This window comes from Sebastes umbrosus, chromosome 21, assembly GCF_015220745.1.
Source record: "Sebastes umbrosus isolate fSebUmb1 chromosome 21, fSebUmb1.pri, whole genome shotgun sequence".
Lineage (NCBI taxonomy): Eukaryota > Metazoa > Chordata > Actinopteri > Perciformes > Sebastidae > Sebastes > Sebastes umbrosus.
The window spans coordinates 18,465,182-18,490,789 of NC_051289.1; the positions used below are offsets into that span (position 1 = coordinate 18,465,182).

Genomic DNA, 25,608 nt, shown 5'->3' on the forward strand with positions numbered 1-25,608 from the left:
ATTGAAAAAAAATTGTCTCACTGCCCAGGGCCAGTACAAGATGCTGGGTGGGAAACAAGCCAGTTTCTGGCCCAACTACAGCTACTGATAGCGATTTAAAGTCCTGAAATGTTATGAGTATTAATGTGTTCCATTTCTTTTGTGTAGACTCGGAACAGTATTTGACGACATTAGACAAAATAGAGATTATAATTGTGATTAATCATGCATTTTTTATTTGCTCAAAATGTACCTTAAAGGGAGATTTATCAAGTATTTAATACTCTTATCAAAATGGGAGTGGGAAAATATGCTTGCTTTTTGCAAAATGTATGTATATATTTATTATTGGAAATCAATTAACAACACAAAACAATGACAAATATTGTCCAGAAACCCTCACAGGTACTGCATTTAGCATAAAAAATATGCTGTAATCATGACATGGCAAACTGCAGCCCAACAGTCAACAACAGCTTCCAGTGTGTCAGTGTGCTGACTTGACTAGGACTTGCCCCAAAACTGTGTGTGATTATCATAAAGTGGGCATGTCTGTAAAGGGGAGACTCGTGGGTACCCATAGAACCCATTTTCATTCACATATCTTGAGGTCAGAGGTCAAGGGACCCCTTTGAAAATGGCCATGCCAGATTGTTTTTTTAAGTTTGGAGCGTTATTTAACCTCCTTCGCAACAAGCTAGTATGACATCGTTGGTACCAATGGATTCCTGAGGTTTTCTAGTTTCATATGATGAAGTTGCTTTAATGCGTTAAAGAAATTTTTGGCGTTAAAACAAATTTGCGTTAACGCGTTATTATCACGTTAACTTTGATTACCCAACATGGGTATAAACAGTGGTGTATTCTCACCTGTAGCTGGATTTAGAGTGTGGGAATGTTTTTTAAATCAGTGCGGTTGGCACCTGTCTGTTCAGTTTTAATGCACGGATTGAATTTCATTCAAAATCAGATTAAGTTACTATTAAGAAGGAGATTGGCGTGCACATGTACCCATGCATTTGGAGTAGCTTGTGTCTGCAGTGCGTGGGCTTGTCGCGGTCTTTGCCTCGCATTTCTTTCAGCTACAGTACATGTAGACAGTGACAGAGTATATTGTGTGTGAGCTTTCATCAGCAAACACTCTAATCTCAAGGGGAATTTGTTACACGTCTCTGAAGAAGATTGTATCCCCTCTGTGGACACTTACTCAACTGGGTGGTGGCTTTGTCATGTGATTAGACTTATTTGTGTGTGTGTTAACGGTTATGTAGACAAAGTTGATTAAGTCATTCAGGCCTTTTCATTTGACCCATTTTGAACCCAAACAACCTAATTAACTACTCGGAGCAGAAAGGATGAGATGTTTATTTCACTGTACATTGAATATCTTTGGGGTTTGGACTGTTGAAGATGTCTCTTAGAAGTTGTGATGGGTAGTTCTACTTTGACCTTTTATAGACTAAACAAGAAAATTAGAAAAAGAAACCATCCTCTGCTTGCACTTGGACTCATTTTAACAGCTTTAAGTGCTGGCTAAACTGGATAATGTAGTAAAGATTTGTCTGTTGGACAGTGAATTTGATACTCAACAATCTTACTGTCATGATAAATGCTGGTATTAACCCATTTGTACCCAAAGACTATATTTAGTACGATAAGGAAAAATGCCACATTTGTTCTGAATGGTCAAAAAGTCTTGAAATTTGTTGTGGACATACTTTGGGCAAGGTATCTAACAGTGACATTTTTAGATCACTTGAACAAATCACACTTTTAAGTCAAAGTCAGGATTTTTGAAAAATTAGGAAAAATGCTAACATTGTGTTTATTAAATGTTTTCCATATGAAATATTTTCTATGTGTGCATATACTTGATAATCAACTTGTTATGAGTTCATAGACACCAAATACTTGATTGTGCTCCTTGTAGTTTCTGAGATACAGCCATTTCCTCATCATACTATATCTAGTATTTTGGTACATCGGACTACTGTTTGTCCCTAAAATATAATGAAGTCTATTGCTAGTCTAGTTGTCCCATGTGACCAAATACTAGATATAGTATGATATGAAATACTCACTTTTCAGCCAAACGGGTTTGACTGCATTTTGTCTTCACATTTGTGCTTCGGCAACCCGAGAGAACACTTCCACCACCAAAGGAATTAAAGACATCAGTTGTGGACCTGGACATCAGGAGTGATGCCTCACTTTAGTATCTTATTATTGAATATTGACCCTTTGTTTTGTGAGTCATTTTGCCCTGGATTTCAATTTCCTCAATCCCTTCCTCTACTGCAGTCATTGTGCTGCAATCAATACAAGACTGATAGCAGGGGGATGCCTACTTGTTTTGCTGTAACCTATTTACTGATATCTATTGGATGCGTCTGCTAAATTAAATTCCTGGATGATGAATTTGATAACCGTAGATAACAGACGCTAGATGCAGATAATGAGTCTAGATGCATTTACCTTTACAGAGGCACCTCCTCTTAGAGCGCATTCTACGTACAAGCAGGCTGTTCCAAAAGATTCTTCTTTCATTTTTCTTGTAACTTTCTGGGTCAGGACAGATTTTATCAAGAAGATATTGTCTTAACTGAAGCATCAGGTTCTGGATAAAACAGACTGATTGACGCCAGTTATCTAAAACATACAGTAAGATCACAAGGTCACTGATGCAGTTTACTTTAAGGCTTTCTACTGTGAGTGTTGATTTCTACTTTTCTCTCTCTCTGTTTTGCGTTACTTTTGTCATTGAGGTTGCACAACAGCTGTATAGGAGGAGATTGAGTAACATATTGTAAAGAGGAAGCAGTGGTTATGAAGAAGTGGAAATTATAGAAAAGAACATAGTGTTGTCTGAATGATGGTGGCTGTGTGTGTGTGTGTGTGTGTGTTTCACTGAAAGCCTTCCAGGCGATCTATGAATGTGCTTTATGTTTGTTCCTGTTCAGTCTGCGTGAAGCAGAGGCCAAGCTGTGAGAAATGTAAATAGAATGAATACATGAACATGGCTAAAATGTTTATGTACATATTCAAAGAATGTATTTGTTTGAACAAGTATGCTCTGTAAACACAGTGTCTTAAGAGATGTAATGAATATATAAATAGTAATTGAAATCACATGAAGAGGGTTTCAGGGTGCAACAGATGATGCACTCGCCTCAGATACGTAGGATGACTAAGATTGCAATTGGATTTATGAGAGATTAAGCAGGCGGTGAAAGATAAATGAGGCTCTACGGGGATAAGGGTCTCCGAAAGGGCGTCAGATTTCAGAGCGACTGTCAATCTATCTCTATGACAGCTCACGCACTGACAGATTTTTCGGGGTTGGGAAACACTATTGAGGCTTGTTGCAGAACCTGTTGCAGCTGAGGCACTTTGGCGATAATGCACAGACACAATCACAGTTGCTAATGTTTTCCTATACACATACAGGGTTCAACCAGCGGGCTACCTCCTGGTCTGAAAAGTGAAGCCAATGCTGAAGTGCCTTAAACTTGCATTCTTTCTAATAGCCAGCAGGGGGCGACTCCTCTGGTTGCAAAAATAAGTCTGATTGTATAGAAGTCTATGAGAAAATGAGCCTACTTCTCACTGGATTTATTACCTCAGTAGACATTGTAAACATGAGTTTATGGTCTCAATTGCAGGTTTCAAGTCTTCTTCAGTACATCATGATGTTCATTTAGTAAATTATGGTCCCATTTAGAGTCAAATAGAGAGGTGAAGTCCCGCCCCTTCTGTTTGAATTGCGCTATCAATCACACATATGATATTTTGCAAGTCAAGAAAGTCACACTTCTGTTGTAAAACTGTTGCAGTATCACACTGTGAAAATACATAGTTAGAAAGACGACACACCCAAAAGTCGCGTAAGTGACGTCTCTCTTTCGCTGAAGCTACGATGCCTGCGTGTTTCCTACTGGGATGTACTCACAACAGCAACAGGTCTCGCTCGTTGTTTCGCTTCCTGGCTGATAAAAAGTGGCAAGCTAGCTAGTGTTGGTGACGTATATTGTGTGAGATCAGAGATGTAGTTCACTGAGCGGTGTCACACAAAGCTAAATGATCCTACGACAACCTGAGACTTTCTTGACTTGCAAAGTTTTATTTATTTGCGGTTATCAAATAACAAGAAAGACCAAAGATAACTGTCATGCTTAATCTTTATTTAAGTTAATAAATCTGGAGTTTCGCCCACATCCTCTAACCCAACTAAACTCCACTTTCCAGGAGAATTGAAATGCTTGCTTGCGCTTTAGCTCATAGACTTTGCGTTTACTCACCGCCACCCGATCGGTACTGCTTATGTGCAGTTCTCAGCAGAGATGAGAAGTAAGCGAGATGGCGCTGCCCCCTCTCTGTCGATTAGTCGACTAATCGGTCGTTTTGGTCTATGATTTCTTTAGTCGATTAGTCTGTTTTTTCATGCTTCTTCATGTCTCTGGTAAACTCAAGTGGTGCTTTTGTGTGGTCCTTTGTAGAGAAACCCAGTTTCACAGACCTGTCGATTAAATCAACAAATTGATTCGTTCCTTTGGTCGAGGACAGAAATAGAGATGGCTCACTCCGTCATTATCTTCCATCATCAGCTTTGGAAAAAAACAATGTGTTTAAATATTTGTTACCACTTGCAGTTGCTAGATTTCCTAGCCAGAAGTAGCATTGTACTTGCAAGCGGGCAATCCTGAGCCCTGACATACTGTGTGTGTGGTAGGTTTCTTTGGTTAAAATGCAAAACCCCTGAAATGAGGTTGGTGTTTCAGGCTGTTTAAACAGCTTTTTACTGTAACATCAATGAGTGCTGTTATACAGTACCATCTGTTAGAGCGACAGACATGTCATGTTCTAAAGGTCGCTTTGAGGTTAACACATACAGCATGTACGTATGTGAATGCCTGTGATTGTTTGATATGTTTTACGACCCTTTGGCTCCAGCAAAACCTTAAAGACGAAGGGGACTATGTTTCAGGTGGAACCTGAAGTTACTTAGTAAATACAGCATAGGTATATTGTTAGTGATTTGAGGTGGTTGCAGTAATGAATGGGTTTAATAAATGAACATCCTCACCACACAGTATTGTGTTTGCATGCATGTGTGTGCATTCATGTTTAAAAAGGCATGCACCTTGGGCTATCATGTGCTGCCCTCTGCTTTATTTGGAGCCCAGCAGGCAGCACATGGACACCAACTGGGCCCTGGCGTCCACTATATCTGCTCCTGCTTCTGTGTGACCTCCCAGTCCGACACCCCCCCCCCCCCCTCTGCCAATCTTGCGTGGGATGTTTGTTCCAGTTGCTCGTTATTTACACGCAACACTCAGGATGAGGGGTGTGTCCCTCTCTGGTGAGACAGAAAGGTTCTCAGAGAACTTTCCTTCTCTTTTGGGAAATGCACACGGACCCAGTTTAGCCTAATCCTCCAAATGGCTTTTTTCCTCCAGGACATTTATACCATTTTAACAGTATACTTAATGATGCAAGTTTAACCCCACTGATGTGAAAAAAACATGAGAGAGGGAGTCTGTCAGTGTCAATTTCGGCTGCAATTGCACTTTTACTCAACTCTGACCCGAAGGCATGCAGGGACACATCTTTTCTTGTCTTACAATTCTTCAGTCACTGCACAATCCTGCACTATCCCATCGAGCAGCTGAAAGTCTTGACCAAACTATATTTGTTATTCATTATAAACCCCCACTTATGGAAGACGGAACCTGCCAAAATAAAAAAATCAATCAATAAATAAATAAATGATAAGGGAAAATTGTGCATAAATAAATAAATAAATAAATAAATGCTAAAAATACATAAATAAATGCTAAGATTTAAAAAAAACAAAACAAAATAAATGCATTAGTAAGTAAATACAAAATAATTACAAAATAAATAAATACATATAAAATAAATGCAAAAATAAATAAATAAATATAAAATAAATGTAAAAATAAATACATTTATTTAAAAATGATTAAAAAATAAATACATAAATAAAAGGAAAAATTAAACAGAAGAATAAATAAATAAGGGAGTTAATACAGATAAATAAAGATAAATAAATAAAGAAGCAAATTAAAACAAATATCAATTTATGTCACATTTGATCAATTATTTAATGGTTACATTTATTTTGTATCTATATATATATATATATATATATGTATATATATATATACATATATATATATATATATATATATGTGTATATATATATATAAACTGGAAAAACAAAGTTCGGAAACTTGTGTTTGGTGGATTATTTCTCTGTTGTTACAATGCTAATTGGCATTGTATTTTACATCGTTGGAAAGCCTGTTTATTTACCTTCGCAATGATGTCCAACTTGTAAGGATCATGCATTTGTGGGATGAGCAGCACAGCTGATTATGTGGGTAGCGCCCAAGAAAAATTATATATTATATATATATATATATGTTTGTAGTCATTTTTTATTTTGGCAGGTTCCGTCCTCTATACCCACTGATTAGCTGTGATCAGAAGATTTGAATCTTCCAATGTATGGCTCTATATTAACTCAACATTGTCTGAAGTGCAATATAATAGTGCCTGAAACTCATAAAACCTTGTTTTACTGGCTCCATTCTAAACTTTATTTTTTGCTATTTGAGTACCGCATATCAATTACAATTCCTAAACTATTTGAGAACAGTCTTGTATCTGTATTGCCATCTCCTGTCAGGGACTTTCAGAGACTGTTTTCTCAGTGCATTTAACAATAACCCTGTGTTGTGCTTGTGAACTCATGACACGCACTACACAATGCACAAGTATATAATCATCTGAGATCCAGTGAAGGTCTTTTTTGAAAGCTTTATATTGTTTGATACAATAGCCGTGTTTCCATAAACGTATTTCTGTGCGCATTTTGAAGTACTGCATTAGCTGTATGGAAATGGCAATATTATAATAACACCTCCTCAATTGTGTAAAAAAAGTTTTTACACTTGCTTGAGGTGGTTTTTGCCTTTGTCGAAAAAGAGTTGATACGCTAAATGGGATATGGAAACACCTTCACAGAATAAGTTCTCAGTTCTCAGGCCCAAATGAAACTTGTCTGTTGTCTGGTTGATGTGCTCTCTGCAGCCGGTGTCTGTACTGAACAAAGATCAGTGTTTCTGGAGTTCCAACAAATCCAACAGAGTGATATGTCGTCTCTCTAGCTGGTCGCGTCACGTTTCAGTCACATTCTCCAGTTAAACTTTCATTCACCTTGTATCAATAATTATTATTTAATAGTATTTGAACCAAGACCTTCAGTATTTGGATCATGTAGCATGTGAAAAATAAGGTGTGTTAAATTCAGAAGCTACAGCTGTTGCAGCTGTGATAGATACATAATCAGCATTTAGGTAAATATAAGTATTAGATTGGATTTGGTATCAGCTGATGCACAATATTAAAGGGCTCTAAAAAAAAATAACAACCTGCTCTTATCTCTTCTCATGCTCTTTACATAAAAATGAAGCAAGTGTTTATTTTGGACACACAATGCATGTGGTCAGATAACAGTAACAAATTCCCAGCAGCTGAAAGCCGCCGCTGCTACTGAATAGACATTGAACAGACGTTGTGGGAAAAACTACTTAACATGTTTTTCCCCTGGAGGTCCTCTGCGTTTGCTGTTGGTATATTCATGGGGCTTTCCAGCACTTGCTCAGCACCATGTAGAAGGCTAAGTATTGTCAGGCATTTACACTGAGTCATTTTGGCACTATTACCTTTGCTTTTAGTAATAAATGCTGTTGTAGGACAAAATTAAGATTAGTGGACCAATCGGCCGTTTTGGTGTTAGTCAACTAACATTTCTTCTGTTAATTTTAAAACGCTTTTTTCATGCTGAATGACTTATTATTCCCAAGAAATGTATGAGCACCTCTCCGGTAAACACAAGATTTAAAGTGGTGCTTTTGTAACTTTTTGAAACTCAGTGTTACAGATCCTTTTAATTAAATCAGCTAATCGATTAGTCGATGTTAATGTGTCCACCCCGAGGGGAAAAGACAGCTAAGTACAGTACTGTGGGAGTTCCTCAGTTGTGGCGTTGGTGGGTATCAGATGTCAGAAATGTGTAGGGAGACGTGTGAGTGTCATGTTCTGCCTGTCTCTGAATGAAGAGCCCAGGGAGAACCTTCTTACCCGTCACAGTATGGTCAAAAGCCAGAGATGAAACTGATACAGTGGAAGCTTCAATCATTTCCAGCATCTCTCTCATGACTTCTACTGAGCAGTCTGCCGACAAGACACTTGAGCTGTTTTTGCTAAACTGGCTGATATTATTGTATGACATATCAAGAGCGATAAAAGACCGGCATCAGATTCCCATAATATTCCTGACTTAATTTTCAAGCTCAGTTAAGTGTTCCTGTAAGTGCAATTATCGGTTTTGAAACCAGCTTTCCAAATAATAATCATCGTTAATGTTGCATCGTTCTATTGACTCGGATTGTTTATTCATTTTAGATTGTATTGTCCACCCTTCCGTGTAAATGAAACCTTCATATGCCATTTCCCACACATAAACTGGTATTTACAAAAGAAGAATGTGCAGTGAGAGTGTGCTCACCTCTCACTTATTTCAGACAAATACGTACACACAAATATACGGTGAGAGACGTAACTTTATAATAAGATTGTTTCTTTAGGTTGTTTGCCAATTTCACTGATTGAGTCATTACTTTTTGTAGTCTACAAATAAAAGCAAACTTTTTATCATTGTTTCCGTAAGAAAAATTACTAACAACAACCTAAATCACATCATATGTGTACATATAGTAACCGTAAATTGAAAAACAAAGTATTCAAAAACATGGGAGGAAAAAAAATGAACAGTAATAATTTAATAAATAAATAAATAAGAACAATTTATTAGGAATATAATAAATGACAATTTCTAAATAAAATAAATAGATAATAATGATAAATAAATAAAGATAAATGAATGAATTAAATAAATTCACATACCAGATGCCCAGTAGCTAAGCAAAGGCACTCTTAATTTTGATCAATAACTTACGAGTGCTGCATCTTTTCATTCTTTTAATTGACATTTGAGCCATCATTTTGCTGTGAATGCTCTTTAATTTATCCTCAATTGCAAAGTACTTTTCTAAGTCTGTGCGTACACTTTTTTTAGGTGTCTAAAATCTGTTTTGCTGCTGCCCTCGTCCACAGCAGTACATTGCTTTGCAGGAGTGCTGGTACTCATGTCTGTTTCTCCAAACTGGGGGCGTGCCGACCGTCATCTACTGTAGGTAATACACCGACTATGGAGAAGAACCACATGCAACCCCACTTCAAAACTGAACTATCCCTTTAAAACAATTCCAGGAACTAATACATGAAACTCAAGTTTCATCCGTAATGCAAGCACTAAGCGTATTTACAAATTTGAAAATAAACTGGAAATGGAAACGTAGTTTGAAATTCGCTCTGATTACAGAAGACCCAGCATTCACAGAAAACAGTTAAAAAAAAAAGGAAAAATAAAGGGTAAAATGTCCTTCGCCTTCAAATGAGAGGAAAGTGTCACCTGAGCCTGTTGTGTCAAATACAGTTTAATGGATGACTGGCAGGCAAGTGTGCTGTTACCTGAGATGGTCGAGGTGTGGCCGCCCATGTGTGAAGTCATTACAGACTTCATGTTGCCTCATAGCACGCAGTGAGTGGCGCTTACCTTCCCCCCAGCTACTTCACTGTGGTTATACCTCCACTTTGAATAACTGGTTGTGACCGGTGGGATTTTAACATCGTTATTTACCACGTCAATTGATTTTTCATAGAATTTACGTCTCGCTGCAGACTGGAGTTCACCTTCAACATCCAGCTAAAGTCTCCCTCACAGACCAATAAAGAAAAGTCATGGAAATGTTTCAGAAAGGAAACTTAAAGGTTCAGTCACCATTTTATAGTCAGACATTAGGAAAATCTGACTGAATATGATGGCTGGCATTGTTTCCCCTTTAGTTTCACTTGAGTCAGTGCTCGTTAAAAAAAATAAGCTTTCCATTTGCCAGTTTACACCTGATGACACGGCTTACTGTTAACACTGCTCGGTGCTTTTGATTGGTGGTCTGTTGGTCTAGATCAGGGGTCAGCGACCTCTACTATCAAAAGAATAAAAATTAATAAATAAAAAAAATCTGTCTGGAGCCGCAAAACAAATTTGAGCTTTATAATGAAGGTAACTGATATGACATGTTCTTCTTTCTCCATCTCCCCCGTCTCAGTGCACAAAACGGCGCCGCTGCCACACTATTGTACACATCTCTACACGCAACAATCAGCGATATCCGTCTGATAATATCTAATGATAATTAATGTTGAATATGAATAATGAATAACGTTGTGGGATTATTCCTTATTTAATGGGCTATTTTGGGATAATATTACATATTTATATATATAAGTTTTTTTTTTTTTTTAAATTAGAAAACAAAGCATTCAAATACTGATTTGGAGGTTGATTACCATGGCAATGGTCGAAGCTTCGAAGCATTCGGGTCAGCTCTCCTGAAATGTTAAAACTTATTTTTTTATTCGGTGCTACATGTTTGCAGTTGGTGAATCTAATCACTTTTGGCCTATAACAATGATTAATGAAAGTTAAAATGTTAAAAGATAACCATTATTCATTTCTATATCATTTTGTTTTGAGGGGTTGCATGCGGCTCCAGAGCCGCAGGTTGCTGACCCCTGGTCTAGCTGTAGAACGAATAGTTTGTCCATATTTTGTCATAATGGTGGTGTAACTGGTGTATTTCCGGATGTGATCAAATGGGGGCAACAGAGTGTCATTATTAGTCTTCAGCTGTCTGCTGCAGTGAGGGGGAGACGGGTGAAATTGAAAAGCAGAAGCCAGTCAAAGATGAGTTTTTATTTTGTCTACTAAACTGCTGACAGTTACAGTAACACACATATTGCACAGGGATCAGGCCTATCCTATCCTTTATGTGACAGTTTCAGCTGTCAAACAACTGTGTTATATCTAATTTACTGTGAGTTCCATTCAGATGGCTTGTGTAAGCACACAATCTCACACAGACCAACTGTACACTACCTGCCCTGCTCCAAAAGGCTTATAGCCTTGAAAATGTAGTGGACCAATCCTGAGCTAAAATACTGCAGAATATGGGCATGCATTTCTGCTGGAGCCGTAACAGCTTATAGTGTAGTGTAGTATAGTATACCAAGGGTTTTCTTTTGTTTACTGTACCTTCTGGCCTGCAGTTTTGGGAACCGGAGGAAGTAATAGAGAAAGGGGAAGATGTCATGTGATGAAGACCATGACTAAGACTCACATGACATGATAAAGAGATGATATTCTAGCTCATCAGCCACCATGATGTTTTCTAGATTCATGCACTTTTCATTGCGTTTTACACAGATTTCCACTGTGTCATTCAGAATAATGATCCTCACAGTCAAGTTGTCCTTCCTCATGCCTCCTCTAGAGGGCACTGTCAGTTACTGGTGGGGATTTAGAGCATCACTGAAAAGCTCTTGAGCTGGGTAAATGGATGATGTCACTGACATATGTACAGTAAGTGACATTTCCTGACATTACTGCCTCAGATTGTCAATCAATTGGAGGCAATAACGGGTTGCATCATGTGTCGTGCTTTCGGATCACATGAATTGAAATATTGAAATTCCTTATTTTTCCATTTCGGCCCCCGAAACATCTCTTCAGTCTCATTTATCATAAAGCATCAAAACTATAACAGAGAAATGGAGCAATGGAATGAAATTGTAGCGTTAGATGTGACGTCATTAAAGAGGATAAAAGTCAGGAAGTTGGAATTATCAGTATAACACTTTATCATTACAATTATTTATAAATGGTAAATTAGTAACTACTAGTTGATAGTTATTTTACTGTTAACAAACAATTAAATGATAATAAATAATATTTACTAATTATTAGTAATGCTATAATTTATGTTATTCCAACAGTTTATTGTTGCACTCATTATAACATTAACAAGTATTTGTTAATGATTAAGATATTATTTGTAAACCTTAAAGAAATTGTTGGTAAAACATCTATAAACAGTACATAGATAGATATTAGTAACACTTTGTTAATGGTTAATAACTGGTTTGTAAACATCTATAAAATTATTTGGATGGCTATTATAAAGTTGCAACTGATGATTATAATACCTTGTGAAATGGTTGATAAATACTTTGTAAAGCATCTATAAACATTATTTAGATAGTTATTACAATGGTTAATCATTGGTTTCTGGTCCATCTATCTATGTAATATTTATAAATGTTTTACAACATTTTTTTACTCACTGGTTATCACTAACAAATACTTAATATAGTATATAAAATGTTATAATGTGTGCAACAATAAACTGTCAACACATAGTTTACTAATGTAGTCAGAATTGAATTGCTTTCGTCTCTTTATCAGCTATGATATAATATAGAATTTATAGACTAATCATTTCATTGTTTGTTAACAGTAAAATAACTATTAACTAAGTTTAATTAACTATCAATTTACCATTTATAAACAATGGTTATTATAAAGTGTTACCATATTTTGTCCTCTTTGGTTAGAAAGAAAGGACGGGTCCTTGAGAAGAAAGAGCTGAGCTCCTCTCCACGCCCTGATTCACGTCCTTGAGACTGTACTTGGTGTATCTGTTGCAAATCCCATCTTACTTTGTAGAATCAATCAATACATCTATTCTGGGATTAGAAATGTGAGCTGATGGAGGAAAAGCTCAGCTCAGTTCAATTGTTATTGATAGATTCATCACTGTCTGTGGAGCTAGTCCTTACTGTACCACAGACTGTATCTACACATCATCTATGGGTTAATGGAACTTCTGTACAGGGGGTCTTCAACCCCCTGTACAGAAGTTCCATTAACCCATGCTTTTCCATGCAGTAGAGATCAGCTGTTTTTTGTTGCTACAGAAAAAAACATTGAGTTTGTAAAAAGTCTGAATTCTTGCTTTGTCATGTCTGTCTGCAAGACGACAAGTAAACAACTTTTAAAATGCTTGTTTTCTGAATGGAGTTTGGCTGGATCAGTGCCAGGATATGCAGCTGCTCTATCAACACTCAAGATAAAGTCATCTAGGCGTTAACACGGCAGCGACGTTGTTGTTTATGCCATAGACCGGGGGTCTCCAACAACTAACTAACGCTTCAAAGAATATGTTCATAAATTTAATAACACAAAGTCACTTTGTAAAACTTTAAATTACTACCCAATCAAATTCTCAGACATCCCGCCCCCCTCTGAGACCAAATGGTTATATGCCTATCGGCTGTCAGTGAAACTAGTTAGGCTGCTGTCAGGTTTGCGATGTTAGCAGACTAGCAAGTGCACACCAGATTTGACAATGACTGCAGAAAATAGCCAGGCCAATAAAAGGCAAAAAATATACTATTTTCATGAGGAATCGGTATGTGTCACATTTACCGGTGTGAGCGTGTCAGTCAGTTAAAGATGTAACATCGTGCACCAAGTCCACAGCAACTTTTCACGGGACTTTCCGGCTGGTAGCAGTCTACGAACGAAGAAGATAAAGGAGCCAAAAACAACGCTTAAAAGACGTCAGTCCCTTTTTACCAAACTGACGAAGAAGGCCGATGAAGCAAAGAGCCATCGTTTAGTGGCGCACATCCTAACGAAACACAAAAAGCCCTTTGAATTGTTACAGAGGGGATGACTGCGGTGGCTGAAATGTTATTAAAGGACTATAAAAGTAAGACAGAAATGATGTCTGCTATTGGCGATGTACAACTTGGTGCTTTGTGTAGCTCTCAGCCACTTTCATTTAGTCAAATTAGCTCTCGGAGGGAAAGACGTTGGAGAGCCCTGCCATAGACAGTCTGTGGTTTTTACACATTACATATTTATACACACGTATTATTGTAGCTGAGTGCCCACAGACAGCATCAAAACAAGAGGGAAGTGGTAAAGTAGTAATGTCCGCCTCTTGCTTGATCTGATTGGCTGCCTGGGCCAATTTTGACAGTGGCGAGCAGTGCGACTCCGCGCATGGTGCTGAAATATTTTTTAACTTTTTTTGCGCATCTGAAAGTCTCCCAAAAAAAAATAAGTGGGCGTAAGAGAGGACCGCACAGCAGGCACGCCGTACCACAGGAAAACAATGGTTTTGCTGGTGACGTTTCTAGTGACGCGTCTCTGTGTAATCAGCCCCTTAGGCAGCAAATGTTCAACGTTAGAAGGAGGGGGGATTCTCGTGTAGCTTGTCCAGCGTGAAAATGTGTGATATCATATTGTGCCATTGTTGTCTAAATGAGTTTCACTAAGTAGTGCCTCTGTAAAGCCTTTTGTTTTTAGTATTTTATGATTTGATTGTTTTTGGAGCAACAAATGAGTCTAAAATGAAGTTATGTAATAAATCCCAGGTTGTTTTTCCTGTTGTTTTCATATTGTGCTTTTGGCTGTGAGATATCGCATCAAGCGACGACATGGTGGAAAAACTGTCTGAGAACTGCTTATGTCACAACATTTTAGTCTAGTTCAGTCTCCACTAAACTCTCTCATAAAAGGGACATTGTCCTCGCGGCCTGGATGCACCGACTGTCCCTGAGAAGCAGTCTGACTGTCTGGCCACTTAATCAGCAGATGCCAGTTACATCACTGCTCATCCACTGAGCAGGAAGTAGATGAGTGCTCCCTTTGTTTACCTTAGCAGCACCACAATACTTTGTGAACACTGAGTGGTTGATCATTGATCACCTCATGATTAATGTCTTCCTTTCACTATGCATAGATTCTAGGAAGCATATACTAGTTATACCAGGCTCATTCACTAAACATTTGAGGTGGCTGAATCATGGAGCCCATATTTGCAACCACATCCACTTGCTGGAATTCTCATGCTTCATTGAAACCTGATCTTCCATCTCCATAGCAGGAGGTTTGTTAGTATAGTATAGTAATTCTGAAATACCTGATTGCATGGCTGGTGCTTTACTCATGGACCTATTACAGTATGTGACAAGAGAAGAGTTCTGGTAAATAGATTTATTCACGTTTCTCGTGAAGTACAGATTTCAGATGAGTCCCTGAAATCCCCAAAAGTTAGTTTGTTAGTTTGAAATTATACTTGTTTGTAGACGGATGAAACAAGTTGAGTGTAAGGTTTACAGGTGGACAATATTCATCAGTTTTTTTGTAGTTATTATTTTGAATTTTTATATAAGCATCAACAAATCAAATGACTCCTATATGCATAATAGGTCCACTCTGGTAAAGCCTGTTTATGGGAAATATAGCAATCTCACTAAGCCAGTGTCTAAATATTTCAAAGTAAAGCCTGGATTCTTCTATAGTGAATAAAATTCAAAACTGTCTCTACCACAGTATACTGTAGTTCAAGATGGGATTTTCTCGCTCAGTCTTTGGAGATGAATTCTGAGTCTTGCACAAGTTGCAATGGTAAAAAAGAGGCACTGCTTTCCTGGAAGTTGGTCACTCTGCTTGCCCGTCTCTGCTCCACCTCCTCCCTTTCCTATTTCCTGCAGCCCCCCCCACCCTTCACTGCTATCGATCTTGTATGTCGTCATGTTGGGGAACTAAAGAGGGAGAGCGTCTCCAGATGTTAAGCAACCCAATGGTGCTCCAGGGCTGTTGCATTACGAAAGACCTGCTGAATGAATGAAACAACATTCACTGCTGTTTTATGCTTTTTCTCAGGAAGTGTTTATTTCAGCATTTCCCATCACACAGGGGTGACACGAGAAAAGTATTACTTAGTATTCACTGTTTTTGGATTAGTCAGCTGATGGCATACATTTTTATTCTCTTTCACCCCGTATACTTAAAAATGCTAGCAACTCCACACATTTTCTCAGGCTATTCCTCTAACAACAATCCCATAATTTTTAGGCTGTGTTGTCAACACTGCACTCTGTATTTCAGAGGTTGCTCTGAAGAGATAAAAGCATGAAGTTGACACTTGTATTGATTCACTTGCCTCACCCACTCTACACCTCCCTCAGTTCTATGGAGGACGGAACCGGCCAAAATCATGAATAAATGATGACGCCAAGATGAACACATGTTGAGTGACAGTCCACTCATTTGCATGATGAGGCAGAAATGCATAAAGAAATCTAAAAAGAAATGTGTTTGGATAAATAAATAAGGGGTGAAATACAAAGGGAAAATCATGCATAAATAAATAAATACACACATTTAAAAATTAATATAAAATGAATGCATAAATAAATAAATATAAAATAAATGCAAAAATTAATTAATTAATAAAATCTAAATGCAAAAATAAATAAATACATTTAAAAATTATTAATAATAAAGACATGGATAAATAAAAGGGAAAAAATAAACAGAAGAGTAAATAAATAAGGTAATTAATACAAAATAATTAAATAAAGAAGCAAATTAAACAAAAATCAATTTATGTCACATTGTATCAATTAATTAATGGCTACATTTATTTTTTACTCTTATACATATTTATTATTATTATTATTATTATTATTATTGCTTCATTTAATAACTATTTATTTAAAACTATTTATTTATTTATTTTGTATTTTGGCAGGTTCAGTCTTCCATACAGTTCCTCTTCCCTGTGTATTTAAGGGTCTTTTTTGCAGTAACATTTATAATGAGATGTAATGCAGAAGTTGAATGTCTGTGTTATCATGCATGCATGTGTGCTAACCCTCTACAGGAGTGTGTGTGTTTAGTATACGTCCAGTATACGTCTTTAAATCAGCCCTGCCCACTTGTGACTATGCGCACGGGGGTCAAATAACACTGCATAGGAAGTGAGGAAATGTATATGTGTCCACTTATGTGTGTGTGTGTGTGTGGGCTCAAACTTTCCACAGTGGATCCGCTCTGGACTTCCTCCTCTCTTTGAACAAAAGCTGACATTGCCGGCTTTTGTTGTGCGAGAGACAGAGCGACATTCCTGGGCAGAAGATCTGCCCTCAGGCACAGAAAAAGCCACATGTATGCTCTCACACACTCGTGAGCACAAGTGCTTGTCATGTTTTTTGCTAGTGTGTGTGTGTTTGTGGGTACTGCCCCCATTGGGCGTGGCAGTCGTGCTCTTCCTTATTTGGATAGTCGGCGTGTGTGTGTGTGTGTGGGGGGGTCGGGGTCACATGGGTGTACAGCAGAATCCTAGCGATAGGGACAGAAACTCAGGAGTAAGACCAGACGTCTGGCGAGAAGAAAGGAGAGGGAAGTACACCGCGGCTGGATGAAGACATAAACAACTGAGAAGAAGAGAGGAGGAGTGACAGCTGTTGGACGGAGGAAGAGAGAGAGAGGAGCAGCAGAAACAGAGAGGGAGGAGAGAGCAGAAAGAGATAAGAGTGAGGCAAACAGGAGACATTGAGAGGAAGCACATGGTGTAATAAAAATGCCCACCAACTTCACTGTGGTCCCAGTGAAGGACAACGACAGAAAGGCAAAAAAGGGGAGCGAGGATGTGGATGACAACAATGTGCTGAGGGAGGAAGACGAGGGCGCCACAGGTGAGATCACATTTTGTTGTTGTTGTTTGTTTTGAGCTCCGTCAGGTGGCTGATTAAATAAGATATGTAATGCAACTTTTTAGCTAATTTACAGATTCGGAAGTGAGACTTTTTAAAGGTTTGAAATCTGTGACAGTAGATAGAGAGAAGTATAGTCCCTGGAAAGTTCCAGACTTTGCTTACAGTGTCCAAGTGCAAACTGATAATTTGGCTTTATTGCACCGGATACTGTTTCCTATGTTTTTCAGGAACAGTTTATGGGCTGTGTGGGTGGATAATGTGTAGGTAAGACGGTTAGATTTTAGGGAAGGGTTGTTCAATTTCTAGCAAGTGCGTGAGATGAGGGTTTCCCTCACACGCCACTCAAGGGGAAGTTTGGCATGATTTTTTGTTTCATGCCAGTGTTTCCCCTCTGGCCTGAATCTATTTCCTATTTCCTTTTATTAACCCCCCTCCACCACATCGGTTGTTTTTTTGATTGTATTCAGAGTATTTAGTTTCTATTGTTCTCTATTTCTTATTGTTTCAATATAGTGCCAGGTCTCCTAGTGTTGTAGTAACAAACACAGGACCGACACAGATGCTCTAATTGGGACACACACTCTCTGTGTTGATTGACACATGACTCACCCTCTGAAGACCTTTCAGTGAGTGTGCAACAAACCTGTATTTATTGACAGTTGGTAGAAGTCCAGCTTTTAGACTTGGTAACAGCTGGCTTAACTTGATCTGAATACCTTTTCCCTGACGCCAAATTAGTTCTATCTGGACATCAATGCAAACATTAGAGATTTGTATTAGAACAAAATGTTCTCTCTGTTCTCTCTGGCTTCAAACAACAGTATCAACCTGATATCAACCTGCCTGAAGGCATAAAGCCATTATCAGCCCAGAGAGGTCACGGAGTGCATATTTAACAAACTCTTCTCTACCACTCCGTGTTTTGCCAGACCGTTGCTAGTGAACTTGCTTTTACAGCACACCTCACACGGCGCAGAGCGAATCGCTTCCCAGTATTTAATTTCTGCCGCGGAGCTGCAATTACGGACGCATGCTGGGTTAGGATTTTACAGACTGTGCGGGAGAGAGAATGGCATTTTTTTATTATTATGATGGTCATGCAGGATATCAAACTGTGGCGTGCTTTGGTTTCCCTCTGTGCGCATGCAACAACTTGTCTCTGCACAATGACTGTAGTGCTAACAATAGTGGGGGGGAGCATGTCAGAGAGGGCATGCACTGGATCTGAAGCCACAAAATGATGTGCCTTCAACTTGGCTTGTAGAAGCATCAGGACCACACACTTTATTTGGGTTCCGATGCTGCTTTAAGGAGGACAACTCTATTGTCATCTGCAGTGGATTCAAGCCTGTGTTCAGCAGACAGAACAGAGGACAAACTGTACAGTGTTTGTACATTTTCATCCAAGCTTGGTGAGAACTTGATGACTACAATACGGGAAAATGATAGAGACAGTGCTGGGTGGACTGGGAAGGGAGACTGGTCGAAGGTTTACTAGGGAGGGTCCTTGATAGCATAAATGTTGTTGGCTCATGCAGTCACTGTTATTGATTATCCTGCTGGCTCGCTTCCTGTTGGCTGAGTGGGGGGAGGTGAGACCCCACCCCCATGCTGTAATGTAAAGCACTCTAGTTCTTCTCATTCCCTCTGTCCTACCAGCCCTTTTCTGCGCCTATAGGTTCTGTCTCTGTTCCCGTTGCTTATTTCCTTCTGAAAGGGAAGTTTGAGTCCTGGTGAACTGCATCACGTGAGCCCACAATTTCGGAGGTCCAGTTTAACTTCTGAGACATGTCATTGTTAATATCACGGTGAAGTGAAAGCATAGAGCAAAAACCTCTATCCCTTATTTTGGGGTGTCTTTGTGTCACCGCTTACTACCTCTATCTCACACAGTTTTGCCGTGCTTCTAACAAGAAATAGATTCAAGCTGTGTGACGTGTTCAGCTTCGGTCTCAGGTTCCTTCAACTATGCTCATAAAATATGTATATATATATATAAAAGGGGGAATCACACTAGTAAATGTAAAAGCAAAATGATAATCTTGTGCAGTTAGAATAAATATAAACATAAGTATATATACTGTAAAATAGTAATGTAAATTTGTAATTTAGTTGACAGTATTTCAGATGTGAAAACTGAATTTGTACGTATAAGCATGATGAGAAGTAATATATGTACACAGAGTTGTAGACAGGAATGTAGTATGTATAGAGAGAACACAGAGGTATAACAGTTTGTAAAGTATATAAAGGTAAATAAAGGTAAAGTGACAAGCGATGAGCTCAAGAGTTGAGTCTTATGGCCTGCGGGATGAAGCTGTCATAAGTGAAACAGAAGCTGTTTTACTCCTCCTGTCAGCCACACAAATGCTAAACTTGACCAACTATCACCAGCTCAAGCTTCCTGACCTTTTATTAGCTTTCTCCTACACTTTTCCCTTTCCTTACACAATTTCCTTGCACAAGATCAGACCACTAGATTTATAGAAAACCATCAGCTGGTTTTGGTGTTGACGTGCAGTAAAACTGTTTGTGGCGAGCCCCGGTCCATTTCATCCTCTTTAGAACACAACAAGTTAATTAAACAATAAATGACATGTGTGGCTGTGGTGTGGAAGGAAAGTAACAAGTGTTCAAAGAACAAAGCAAGACCCTACATGGTGACATGACGTCTCGGCCAGTTCATTCTATGTGTGTCCACTTTAAAACACTTCGAAACACAATAGAAGCGCTTGACTTGTGTTTTTGCCAATGAAACAGTCTCTGTTTGACTCTGTTCTGCTGAATAATCTATGTTAAGGTTCTCTGGAACTAACAACATTGCGGTGATCTGTCTCGTCTTGAGAATGTTTCTATGTTCTGAGAATTCTTTGTCCTGAAAATCCCTTCATCATCTTATTGCACCCCTCATTTTTCTCTTGGTTGTTCCACCTGACACGAGCAAATAGTTAACATCAGGTTCTCAATGCTTCATTTTAGATCACACTAGCTTATGCCGAAGCTGTTTCTCTTTGCTCTTATAGTCTTTTATTCAGGATTCTCTTCAGTTATCATCTAAAGCTGACTCATTAAGCAACAGTTTTATAGTTGTTTGGATTAATAAAATCCTTAAGGGCTACATGTGTCTTATTTCCTCTGCTGCGTAGGGCAGATAGATATTCAACAGAACACAGTGTTGCAGATGTGAGTGATCAGAATCTCCATGGGAGTTGGTGGAGTGGGACGGTGTGTGAGTGAGAGCATACGTAATGGTGATACATTTTGTGGGAGGTGGCCGGTGCAGGATTGAACAAGACTCTGTCAAAACCGAGTATGTGGCTGGACTGTGTACGGTCAGTCTGTGAATTTGTGGCTACACAAACAGTCAGTGGTCATGTCTACATTGTTAAATTCAGCGTTACATGCCCACCAGGTCCGGCAAGGAAACACCATGGCGGCCTGCTCGTAATCTTTCTGTTATTCCGTCGAAACAATCCACCAAAATCGACCTCAACAAAACATTTTAAGCGAGAAATAGGCGACGCCGCTGCTGAATCTAGTTTCATTTTAGAACTAGATCGCCTAGTTTGACAGCTTGGTTCCAAGTTTCGTGAGACGGATGAGTCACTCTGGACGGGCTCATTTGTGTAAAGTATTGCTTTCATTTTGAAAGAGCAAAGGCCGATGAGGAAACTCCAACACTCGGCCGACCAATCGTGTAACTTCATCACTCTACATCACATGACTTTTGGGTTTGTAGGGCTGGTCCCCTGTGGTCCAGCCAAGCAGCATGCAGTCCTGTGCCGACCTCCAGTATTGAATGTAAGTCCTAACTTTAGCCACGTTAGTCTGTTCATTGTGCTGCCTTGGGAATCTACTCAGACCTACGCACAAAGCTACACAAAGCCACGCCTTGTGAATAAATGACACAGAGTAGGTATGATGTGGAGCTCCTGGCTTCAGTATTAGTAGTATGTGTGTTGGTTGTGACCCAATAAATCCCTGGTTAACTAAATTCCAAACTGCTATAGAGAAATGCAGCCTTGTTTCAGTGTTGCTTAGGTGGAAACTAAGCAGGTGATCAGACAAAGCGCCTGCGGTGTTGCTGCCTCTGTCCGTTGGTCCGTTTGCCTGTCTGTCCTAGACATGTGTTTCCTATTTATTTCCTAAGCAGGTCTGGTTCTGTTCAAAGCTGCCATCTGTATGTGGCTGTTTTCTGTTTCTCTTTCTCTCCCTATTATGTTGTTTGATCTCTATGCGTTTGCATACTGCCCATATTTCTAGCTGTATTTTACAAGCATCAAATGCAATATGTAATCAGCGAGCTACCATGCAATTATGATGGCAGTCTGAGGTCTTTCGATCTAGGTAGTGCTGAAAACTATTATTTTCACTGTTGATTAATCCGTCGATTATTTTCGTGATTAATCAATTAGTTGTTTGGTCTATAAAATGTCAGAAAATGGTGAAAAATGTCGATCAGTGTTTCCCAAAGCCCAAGACGACGTCTTCAAATGTCTTGTTTTGTCCACAACTCAAAGATATTCAGTTTACTACCATAGAGGACTAAAGAAACCAGAAAATATTCACATTTAAGAAGCTGAAATCAGATTTTATTTTCTTAAAAAATTCCTCAAATCGATTGTCATAATCATAATTTCTTTGTTTGTTAACATTAAAGTAACTCACTAAGTTTAATGTATTATTAATTTACCATTTATAAATTATGGTTATTATAAAGTATTACCAAATAAATACATAAGAAAATACATTTTCTTACCATATACAGCTTCTTAAACCCAAACATAAAAAGCAAGGATTCTCTATATATATTCTCATAAACCTTTCCTTTGACCGTATATCATGAGCATAGACTTTCTCATCCTTTCTCATCCATTCACAAATTTGATTGTCCACAACTAATACTATAATCTCTAACCACTCTTTGTGTGTATATTTTCCAGACAGTTTTTTCTGTCACTAAATCCCCGGCATTAGCCCGCCAAGCTACAATCAGTGTGGTTGAAATAAAGCAACAATTTGCCCAGAGGGGAGCTTCTCCAAATCCTCAGTGATTCAGGGAGGGCTCCTTCCCTGTGGGAACATGATGACCTGTGATCATGCCTGCACATCTCTGTTTTGGGTTATGAGGCTCGGAGATTAAGTTGAGGTTGATAACGACAGGTTAAGACAATTATGAGATGTATAAGGAATGGCTTGTTAGCTACATTCTGCTTGAGCATCATTCTAAATTTATTATTGCAAGTCCCAGTTTGTTTTGGGGGGTGGGAAGTCTTCCTGTGTGTCCTAAGCAAACATAATTTGTATTTCTATTCTCTACCTAAATGTAACGTTGGTTTCAGTCAGTTCAAGTCTCATAATCTGGTGGTAATATGGTCCGGTGTTAAAGACTCTGTACGGACTGGAGGCCTGTACTACGAAGCAGGGTTTGGGGTTAGCGAGGTAACTTCAGGGTTAACTCTGGGTTTCAGTCCTACGACGATGGTTCACTTTTTACCGGGGTAGATCGTCATGGTAACTTATGATGAACAGCTAACCTGCTCCGGAGCAGGTTATGTTCAAGATAACAGATCAACTCGTATAAAAGCACCGCCTACTGACCAATCAAAGCTAAGTCATTACCAAAGGGCATAATGAAATCTATTCATCCATTACATTCTGTACGTTTTTTATAACATCACTGCCCCATCTAGACAACTATATCTGACTTTTGAGTATTCCATTAATAAGTCTGTTAATTTAAGCATTCACACATCAGCAATTTCTTCTTTTGCCAGCTGTCCGTCCTGCATGTGGCAGCTTCAACTGTGTTAATTTTAGTCTGGATTATGTGTTTAACTTCTTGGTATTTGTCTAATATTATAGTTCGCTCTTGGCTCTACTGACAGTAGACTTGTCCATGTCTGGGATTGGTCATATGCTGCAAACACCGCCCCCCCTTTTTTATGTGAACACGCTCACAGCCAGATGGAGAAACCCTGGGTTGACTCACTGAGTTGATAACCAACGTCGTAGGACTGCTTAGCGGGATCTCGTTTGTTAGGGTTAGTTAAGCCAGATAATGAGAAGATACCCTGGGTATGTTGAACTCGCTTTGTAGTACAGGCCTCTGGTTCTGGTCTCAGTTTCATGGCCTTTCAGACCTCTAATCTAGAAGTAGCTTGACAACTCTGCTTTAGATTATTTATACTGCAGCATGTGTCCAGCCTGACCCTACAATGTTGCTCAACTCATAGTGTGTGTGTTTGTGTTGGCCACATTCCTTAGTTCTGCGTGTTCCATCTGCTACACCGAAACCCAATCACCCACAGTTATTCAACATCAGTAGTTACACCATGCAGACACGAGCCATGGAAACATTATTGAAATAGATCTCCCATATAACTCTTTAATATTTGCTATCCTCTTGGTTGCAGAATGCTTTTTGAGTCTTGAAAGTGTAGGGCATCACTACTGATTAAAATAATAGATTGCAAAAATCACCAATAGCATCCATATAAATTCTGTACCGTATGCAAATAATTCAGACATTCAAATTTATTTCCACTGTATAGATATATTAGTCAAGGCTGAGCATTGTCTCTGTGGTGTAGTGTGCTGATGGGTGTGTGCTGTCCGTAAGCGAAGAGCGAATGTAGGAAAGAGAGTTACTTTAGGAATGTAGGGAGTGAGACGAGGACTGGGACATGACATAATGTCGTTTACGAGCCAACAGATTATTTCATTAAGCAAGGCCAGCCCTGAAGAAACAAACATTTGTGCCTGATTCTTAGTGTTTGTGTGTGTTACACATTAAAAAAAGGAATAACAAAGGCAATCACAGCAATAAGAGCCACCTCTGTTAGGCCTCAAACATTTGCTAAACACTTAAGCTAACTGAGATTTGGCCAAACATGGGAAGTTCCCAAAGCTACAAAACTAGTATGAACACGTGACAGTTTTGAGGCTTGCAAAGAAAAGGACTTAAAAAAGAAAAGTTCAGGCAAAATATTCAAGGGGACTCATCACTTAGCCTGCACCCTATGAACAACACATCCTACACGTGATGTACCAACCCGATCTTATGGCAAGGCGTATAAATAGCACAACATTTGAAGGACTTTCCACGTCATTTAACGCCACGTTGTTACCGTGAAAGGGTATTTCTTTATTCTATGTCACTAGCTCTGAGCGTAGCATATTCACGCAGATTTGTTTGCCTTGCAGTCAGTACAGACTACATGACATACACATGATATGGCAAAAGCAACAAAGGCATTGTTATTGCACGCTAAATGCCTTACAAATTACTGTGTCGTTCGCACGCCATTTGGTGAGACCGGGCTGGATGTACACACATCATCATTATCGTCAAAGCTGCCCAGCAACTGTCCAGATGTCTCTGCCATTGGAGAAATCCCTCCATAAAGCCATCACCTCTTTCAGGCCTTCACTTGGATGAATTCCAAGGCAACACCAGGCAACAATCTTGAACCGTTCAGCCAAGTGAATATGTTTCATACCCGCTGATTGGATGGTTTAGTCGGACCGCCCTACTTTCTCTGACTGCTGCTTCCTGCTTCCCATTCAGTGATCTCCTCCCAACCGGTACCCTGCTCTCAATATGGTGTCTCTGATAAGACTTGAGCCAATAAGCACATATTTTCTCTTTTCTCTCTCTATATATTCATTCACTACTGGCTGTAATTTGTGTGAGGCCCTCAGGGTTCATATGGCCTTAGTTCACATAGCTTCATACAGACTGTACAAACACTCTTTTGATTATATTTACAAGCATAACAATTCAGATATCTGTTACAGTAGACATGGTGTGACCAGTGGTGGGAAGTAACTAAGTACATTTACTCAAGTATTGTACTTAAGTACAATTTTGAGGTACTTCCATTTTATGCTACTGCTTTCTACTTTTACTCCATCTCAGAGGGAAATTTTGCATTTTTTACTTTCCTACATTTATTTGATGACTTAAGTTACTTTACAGATTAATAATACAAAAATAATAATAAGTTATGTTATAATATTAGATTAAGATGAAACTTTATTGATCCCCAGGGTAAATTAGCC

General features: G+C 38.8%; 1 protein-coding gene across 5 annotated transcripts in view; it reads left to right on the forward strand.

Annotated features, from left to right (window-relative positions):
• slc12a7b (solute carrier family 12 member 7b) overlaps nt 1-25,608 on the forward strand; it is a 76,388-nt gene that overhangs the window by 2,396 nt on the left and 48,384 nt on the right. Inside the window, exon 1 of one of the 5 annotated variants that reach the window (XM_037756795.1) lies at nt 16,953-17,523. The exons of the other annotated variants lie outside the window; for them this stretch is intronic. Within the exon in view, the coding sequence (XP_037612723.1) occupies nt 17,409-17,523 (115 nt within the window). The 5' untranslated portion in view covers nt 16,953-17,408. Of the gene's footprint in view, nt 1-16,952; nt 17,524-25,608 lie in introns of those variants that run through there. 5 annotated transcript variants of the gene reach the window in all.